General features: G+C 27.6%; 1 protein-coding gene across 3 annotated transcripts; it reads left to right on the top strand.

The window, feature by feature from the left end:
- Positions 1 to 3268: 3268 nt before the first annotated feature.
- LOC100166880 (transcription factor TFIIIB component B'' homolog) lies at positions 3269 to 6436 on the top strand. 3 transcript variants are annotated; one of them, XM_008187552.3, is made up of 3 exons: positions 3269 to 3646; positions 4492 to 5080; positions 5471 to 6436. In XM_008187552.3, the coding sequence occupies exons 2-3, from the start codon at positions 4502 to 4504 to the stop codon at positions 6308 to 6310; spliced, it is 1419 nt and encodes a 472-aa protein (XP_008185774.1). In that variant the 5' UTR covers positions 3269 to 3646; positions 4492 to 4501; the 3' UTR covers positions 6311 to 6436. The 3 variants fall into 3 exon arrangements, with proteins under 3 accessions (XP_008185774.1, XP_001949178.2, XP_016662125.1); XM_001949143.5 differs by having other exon boundaries at positions 3271 to 3646; positions 4492 to 5068; XM_016806636.2 differs by lacking the exon at positions 3269 to 3646 and adding an exon at positions 3677 to 3791.
- The last annotated feature ends 2630 nt before the right edge of the window (positions 6437 to 9066 follow it).

The following is a 9066-nucleotide window of genomic DNA, read 5'->3' as shown; positions in this document are numbered from 1 at the left end:
GAAACTAAATGCACTATGCACTCAAACCTCGTAGCCCATAGCCGATAGCACATAGGCGACGTGTGTTCACCAGCGTCTGAATACGAAAATAATAAGTAATTAGTAAATACTTTAAAAAAAAGAATGCTCATTGCGTAAGTTGTATATTTGTTTGGTATTACAACATATAATATTTTTATTGTAATTTATAGTTATGTTTTATCATAGTTACGTAATAGGTATACTCAATTATACTACAATTAATGTCTGATGGTTTGCTGAGTATTGGGTGTAATTTTTTAAGTATAAAAAATATTTATTAATTATTAAAAAAAAATACAATTAATACATCATGTTTACAAATCATTGTTTTAGTAAGTTTAAACGACGAAGTGTAAAAAAAAATTGAGGCAATGGGGGTTTGAACCCTGTTACTGGCCGGCACTTGCGCAAAAGCCTGCCACTACTAGATATTGTTTTATATAATGTATGAAGTAAACATTTTGGCCTCAGTCTGGCCCATCTGGTAGGTACTAAATTTCTGGCACCGCGACTGTTAGCTCCACCAACCATCATCATCATGCAATAAGTAGAAAAATGAAATGGTCACCTGCAGCTGTGGTGGACTGAACTTAAATTTTAAATGACGCATTAGGCTCATAATATATGTTACTATAGCAGTTGAAAAATATTAAAAATACATAGTCACAATTTTTTGTTTATAAACATTTAAAATTCAAATTTTGACAAAATGTATCAAATTTAAAATTTAACAATTATTTTGTGGTTAAAAACAATTTATAAAATGTTCAACTTTTATAGCGAAGGATTGAAAATTTAAAACAAGGTTCACAATAATTAATATCATTTAATGACAAATATACTTAGTTATATCAATATATCTTAGTATACCTCCGCTGGGAGGCCTCTGCAGTCTGTTCATCATTTCAATCAATAAGTATTTTTATTTTTATTTTATTTAGCTATTAACTACCATAAATTGTTCTTATTGTTCTTTTTTTGTAACGGTTTGATAATAAAAAATGTATGAAACAAAAAAAAAATCTTTAAGTTTTTTACTATTTTTTATGTTTTACAGCGCATATTATTAAGCATAACTTACATTTCATAGAAAATATATTTCAGTTTTCTAATAAATTAAAGTCCACTCTTTAGTAATTACTAAATACTAATTTACAATCATAAATAATAATTACCTACTAATAATATGTTTAGAATAGATTTTCAATAAAAATAATCATTGTATACAAAAAATAATCTTTGCCAAATTTAAACGAAATAGGTACCTACTCGCGAGTCGTGGTTGATATAGAACAGCAGTTCTGAACATTTTCATATCTGAGTACTTACCACCTGTCCACCTACACTGTTTGAGAATATTCATGTACCACTTGACCAAAATGTATCGATTTAAATTTAAATTTATAATCTGTAGGTAGGATGGAGATTATCATTATCTTAATAATTATTTCTACGATTACAAATGATCTCCACGTAGTCGATATGACGATATATTTAAAACCTGCTAATATCAAATAAATCAAATGGTAAATAATAATAGGTTATATCTAATGTGAATAATGATCAATTCAATTTTTTTTTATAATGGGATATTTTTTTTCGCGTACCACCTATGATGACGTTTTGAGAAACGCCTGTCTAAAATATTAGACAGATATATATTTTTTTTGTCTTTGAGCATTTTAATTCACAAGAGTTGCCAAGATATTTCCTTAAAATAGTCCAATGAATAACAATAATAAGTCAATAAAAAATGTATAATGTCAGTATATAATTAGAATTACAAAAAAAGAATAAGAAACATACTTAAATATTAATATATTAATATTGTGTAGGTACATAAATAATGTTTTGTTATTTGTTTTTTTTTTGTGGAGTGAGGGGCTACTTACTAGGTAGAATACCTACTGAATACCTAGCATTATATGAATATGAACAACCTCCCTTTGAGATTACTTTGCTAGTTCCTATAAGCATAATATACCAATATACCATATTAATGATACCTTATAATGTATAAGTTTAAAGTGTGAGGCTTATGAATAAATAAAAAATGCAGTTCAAATGTTTTTCCGGGCATTTATTTTCTGATTAATCTTTACTCCAAGACCATTATATGCGAATGAACATTTGTTCGAAATGTTTTGTATAATAAATTAATAAATCCTGTGAAAAAATAAATTATGGAAACAACAAACGTTCATCGGAACAAAGCTATATGTAAGAAGATATATAATTGAATGGATGTCAATTGAAACAAATGTCTTTCGACGAATGTAAATAGGAACAAAGGTAAAACTTGGAAATTAATATCAATGCAATAAGTTGACTTGGAAAAAAATGTGAATAAAATGTAGTTTCCAAAATGATGATTGATGACAACAAGCATTATTAAAGGGTTTGATATAGCTGCTATAAAGGCCATAGACACCAAATGACGTTTAAAATTTGAGGGCAGATGAACCCTACTATAATAATATTGAAGAAGCTTAACACTGTGAGTAATGTTGGGGGGGGGGCTTTGAAATGTTTTAAAACCCTCTCATAGTGCACCTATATATATCACAAAATATAGCCTATACGTAAATATACGTAAATAATATATAGGTACCTATACGTAATTTAAAATTTCACTTTCTGAGACTTAATTTTCTGGGAAATTATGATCTACAGTATCACTTTCTGTAAAACTACGTTCTGTGATTATAATTTCAGGCTTTAAACTTTATGGAATTTAATTTTCTGGAAATTTATGGTTGACATTATCACTTTCTGTATAACTACGTTCTGTGATTATAATCTCAGGTTTTTCACTTTCTGGGATTAAAGTTCTGTATACATATTTAATGTTCATTTTATTTTCAATATGAAAACAATTCTGGAACGTTAATTTCCAGTATTTTATTTTCTGTAATTTTATTTTCTGTCATTATATTTTTCTGTTAAATTTAATTTATGGATTTACTAACGTTCGGTTTATTTATTTTCGGGAAAATAATGCGTTCCCCTTCATTCTATGATAACAAAATTATGAGAGGGTCCATTTATTTTGTATACTCCGGCCCACGAGAGTCCATACGTAAACCGCGCATTCATATAGTAATACGTGACGTCTGTTTTCTCCCACCATGATGCCATTCCCACTATTCGGCAACGTGCCGATGCGCAGTGACGGACGCGTTCTGACATATGGACTCTCGTGGGCCGGAGTATAGAGTTGTGCAACCAGTATATCTTAAACCGTGCTTTTGTACATATTTTCGAGGTCACTGATAAACTGCTCGTTTCCAGTCATGATTAAAAATATCTTTAATCGTGTTTCCAGTCCATTATATCCACAGATAAATATTAAATAATAAATAATAATTTTAAATCTGTGATTATATCTTAGTCCGTGGTATCTAGTATCTTAGTGTCCTAGTGAAGATAGTATTCTTTTATCATCTATATACATCAACACGCCATGCTAACTATATTCAGCTGCAGCTATAATAAATAATAACATATCATATAACATCATGTCATCATGTACTGAAATAAATAATAATTGTTCCAACTGCGACAAGCCTTTTTAGCTTATTCGGATTGTCCATGTGTCAACTGTCCATGAGTTATTCGAATTTGAGTAAGTGGTTTTTAATTCATTTTTTTTCCATACAATTTTGGAAACTAATAGAATGTAACACGTATTTCTTATTTTGTTTTTCATTTTAACCTTACAAGTTTTTATTATTGACTTCGGAAACGACTTCAATAACAATTGTTAAAAAGTAATGTACTAACATTATATTAAATTAATAATATTATGTTTTAATATTTGTGTAGGTATTCAGAACTCTTAATTCTTAAAAAGTAAAAATATGTTATATCCTCTAAGAACCTAGCAGAATTATGAAAGTTTTATTAAATATAACTATAAAATATTCAAATTTAAATATTTGTTTTGATAAAAATTACATTGTATTCTATTGTGTTAAATTGTAAATCATTAACCACATTTTAGCTTATTTTTTTGTTTTTTTTTATTAATAATCCTGGTTTATTAGTTTTAGAAGTTTTTAGTTCTTATTTAATTTTGATTATACTGCCTAGATTTAATTTGTCGGGTATATCTTCCATAAACTCGTTTTAAAATAAAACTAAGAGTTGAAAAATGGAGTAGATAATATTATTATTAAATTATGTGTGAATTATGAAGTAAAAGTAATGATAATTTTGCTAGATACTTTACTCATTGGTTATTACCTAGAGCTTTTATTAAAGAAAAAATGTGTTACTTACTTAAAAATATAGTTAATGATGGTATTAGTAATTGGTGTAGCTGGTAGAGGGAATGGTCCCGGTTATTGTTAATAAAAAATTGTTTCAAAGATAAAATGTATATAATATTTTAGTAGATATCTAGTCTAATTTAAGAATGCAATATAACCACAAAATTAATCATTAATCATTTAACATTTTTTTTTTCAGTTGTCACAAAATGTCTATACCAAATACAAAGTCTGTCCTCAATAGACATTTTCCATTTGCAAAGAAAAAACCGAATATACCTTCTAAACTATCAGATAAAGTTGATACAAAGATAAATAAACAGAAATTAATTGAAGAAAAAAGTTTCCCTATTGTTAAGACCACTGAGTCAAATCGGTGTGATGTTTTAACAGAAAATAATGAAAAGGCTAAACCAATTCAAGAAAAATTGTGTGGTAATGAAATTCCTAAAAAAACTATATCAGCAACCTTTAAAACAATTATATCTCAAAATGATGATTCAGATATTATATCTAAAAAAAAGAAGTCAATTTCTCGGAAATCTTCTAATGTATCAGAGGTTAGTATTGGGGATATCAAAAAACCTAAAGAGAACTATCAACGTTGGAATATTCCTTTCTCAAGCAAATTTAAAGGCAAAGAATTTGATAAAACATTATTGACTATGCAAGATCTAATATATTATAATCCAGTCGCCAATCCTATAATCAAAGAACCCAAAGTGGAACATAAAGAAGAAGATGATCCAGATAATGATTTGTTGTCTATGGATTCCGTAAGAAAATATGTAAATTCTAAATATCATTAAAATTTATTTGATACCTAAATGGTTAATGTTGAGTTAAACTGTTCAAAAGTTAGATGATTGACCATAATATGACACATTTAACATAATTATCATATCTCTGCATTAATTTTGCTTTTAAATTATAAATTAATAAGTTAAAACTACAAGTCAATAAAACTGCACCCCGCTCCACGAGAGAAGGAACCCCCAGACTGATAGCAGCGACTGTTACGAGGCCCTGTTTCCTTTGTGCTATTTAGTATACTTATAAGAAACGGGGCCTAGTAACAGTCGCTGCCGTCAGTCTGCGTGCGCGTAACAGGTTCCTTCTCTCGTGGCGCCGAGTATAGTTTATAACCCAATTTTGAATTCAAATTTTATGTTTTACAGGAACAAAAGCCAACGGTTCAAAATAACTGCATAACTCCATGTATCAAAGTAGGTATTGATGGCAAAATTATAATTGATCAAGAAACATTAACTTTAAATGAGACTGGTCTTGAAGAAAAACGAGAAGAATTGGCTAAATCTAAAGTTATTGAAGAATCTGCATACCATTCTAGAAGTTATTCTTATAAACGCAAAAAAGAAGCTTCTAAACAATGGTCCAAAGATGAAACACTTAAATTTTACAAATGTTTGATGAATTTTGGTACTGACTTTTCTATGATTCAGCAATATTGTCCTAATCGAACTCGAGCTCAAATCAAACGAAAATATAAAACAGAAGAGAAAAAAAATCTTCAGCTTGTGAATGGTGCACTAACTAATACAACACATTTTGATAGTGCTAGCATTGAAGATATGCTTGAAAATGATAAAATCAAAGAAAAAGTGGTTGAAAAACTTGATAAAAGTGCAGATCCAGAAGTGAGCACTAAAAACGTTGATCGTAGGCGTCATAAAGATGTAATACGGTCAGATTGTAAAAAAATAAGCATGTGTGCCTATATGTTGGAAGAAGAAATTGAAGTAAAAAATAAAAGAAAACATCCAAATGAAATAGTCACTGCAAAGAAATTAAAAAAAGAGCTAGTCAATATGCCAAGTGTAAAGAACAAGAAAAAAAACCATACAAAGTCAAGCTCTGAAATAGTTACTAATAAAGAAAGCTTAAAACATGATATTGATGAAAATAAAGACGGGAAACCTAAAGTTCGAACATTACAAGATTTTCATGAAGAATATGAGGAATGTATTACTAAGTATGAAGAATCAAATAGCGAATAAAAACAAAAAAAATTAAATTATTGTTGATTATGTTATATTATGTAAATTACGTTGTTCACAAAATTTGATATTGTTACAGGGCTTATTATAATACTATTTTTAATACAATAAAAGTTTTTTATTTTAGATTCATAGTATTCAATTTTAAATTTTAATGCATTTGTTTGAAGTGGCATACACTGGTTTTTGTTCACTATAATCAGACTTTGTTGTAGAGTAAAATAACGTTATTCTCTCATTCACCAGGAGGTGTCGGATAATAATAACAATAAAATCTTTAATTATTTTTACACATTCATTAGATAATAACCCTATAAAATATTATGTTGTAAAGTAGTGAGTACCCATGCGTACATTTTTAAATGTTAAAATAACTTTCTTTAAAATTTAAATGTAAAAAAAATGTGTAAATAATATTATGCTTTTTTAAATGTACAAATGGGAAAATGTATGTTAAAAGCACATGTGTTGTCTCTTATTAACTGTTATATTAACGCATACCCATGACAAATATAATTTAATTCCACCACAAAAAATTTATCGTTCAGAAGAATTAATGGATGTGTTATTTTTATATTAGGGTGAATTGATCTATTATAAATGTAAAGATATGATTAGGTACAAGATCCCAAACCCCCAGTCTTTTTGAATATTCTAATTTTGAAGATTATGATCATTTTAATGTAGATTTTTACCCACATTTAGTAGCGAATTCCAAACATAGTATATTACATTATACTACTGGCAGATACTAGATACCTAATAGTTTTTTTTCTGCATCCATGTATTTTAATTTTTACCTATCCTATTAAAACAATAGTTTATTCTGTATTGATTTGAAGAGCTGCCTTAAGGCGCCGATGTCATTTTGTCCTCAAAAATACACTGGTAATAACGATACCGCCTAGTAAAATCAACCATATTTATAATTTTTTTTTTTATTACTAGAGGGAAATATTCTACAGCCTGACTTGATCTCTGTTTTTCAATATTTTATTCTCAAACTTGTCTAAAAAAATACAAGAAAAAAAGCATTTTTTAAAAAAATTTTGAATACAATTATTTGAAATAAAATACAAAATCAAAGATCAATGAAGGCTGTAGGAAGTCTTCTTCTTTCAAACAAAAATATAGTCATCAAATCAGACAATTCTATAAAGCTTGAGAGTTATTCCCGTAGTCATTTTTTTGATATAATACACACTATCAACCTTTCCTAAATAGGTATCGGGTATTCGGGTAGTAGATTAGTGGAAAAGTCTTATAATTGAAATGGCAATTAAAATATAAAATTTAATTATCAAATTTTATAGAATTGTGGAAAATTTGAAAAACGACCCTTAATTATAATAGGCATATTAATTATTAGTATTTTAGAAAAATTAAAGAAAAACGGAAATTTTTACGCAAATCGATGTTTTAACAAAATTGACTTTGGTTTTTGGTGTAACTTTAAAACAAATGACTGTAGATACATGAAATTTTCACCGGTTGTTAATATTTCCATATTCTATACAATTTTCAAAATATTTTGATTTGTTTTGAAGGCCATTTTCAGTTTCCAATTTAATTAGTTTTTTTTTTTCATGAATGTCAATAAAATTTTATTTGTTGAGTAAAAATACTTGAAAATATAATATAAGGCTCCTACTATATTGGTACAATGACATTTGAAAAATATTAAAAAACCTTAGTCACAGTTTTTTTTATAAGCATTTTTAGTTCAAAAACTGACAAAATATTGAAAAATCATTAAAATTAGCATATTATTTTAAGTTAAGAATTCTTAAAAATTTTAATTTTAAATCTAAGATTTTAAAATGTAATACAAGATTCCTTATAAGATTATCTACCTTTATCAAAAAAAAATGTCTATAAGAAAGTCAAATTAAATTTTTATGAGCGTTTGAAATTCAAATTTTTACATTGGATATTCACTCGATATCTCATGGAGCAATTTTCTTATTTTGTTGTAATTCAAAAACGAATAACTGTTGATACTTGAAAATTTCACTGAATGTTAATATTTTCATTTTCTATACACCATACAATTTTGACTCTTTTTGAGTTGTTTACGAACATTCTCAGTTTTCAATTTTTTTAGTTTTTTTTTCTATAAATATTAATGAAATTTTGTTTGTTGGGTAAAAAGCGTGAAAATTTAATACAAGGCTTCTCATATATCGTTACAATAGGAGTTGAAAAATATTAAAAATACAAAGGCACAATTTTTTTTTATAAGCATTTAAAGATCGAATTTTGACAAAATTTATCAAATGTTCAACTTTTATATCTAAGGGTTGAACATTTAAAACAAGATTCCACGTAAGTAGTTAATTCTGTTACCAAAAAATACATAAGCACAGTGCTCGAATTGGGGGGGGGGTGCGTGGGGGGACGGAGCTCCTCTACTATTTAAATTTTTTTTTTGCGTACCCCAACTATTTTTTTTTACTTGGACAGGGGGACGGACCAAACTAATGTCCAAAATAATTTTTATTAAAATTTGGAGTGGATTTAAATTGTTTTGTCAAAGATAAACCTAATGACTACCTAGGTAGTAATTTTACATTTTTTAATATAAAAATATTTTTCATCCTATTTATGGTTTTGACTAGTAATGTTTAATCTTTTTGACTCGCGATCCACTGTTTTTGTAACTATATTTTCACGACTCGTGTCACCTTTGTAGGCCATAAAAGAAAAAAGACTAAGCTGCTAGTTTTCATTATTTCCCGTGCATAAAGTACCCAAAA

Source organism: Acyrthosiphon pisum, chromosome A1, assembly GCF_005508785.2.
Source record: "Acyrthosiphon pisum isolate AL4f chromosome A1, pea_aphid_22Mar2018_4r6ur, whole genome shotgun sequence".
Lineage (NCBI taxonomy): Eukaryota > Metazoa > Arthropoda > Insecta > Hemiptera > Aphididae > Acyrthosiphon > Acyrthosiphon pisum.
Note: the sequence above shows the minus strand (reverse complement) of the source record. Positions and strands in the feature narration are given on the sequence as shown.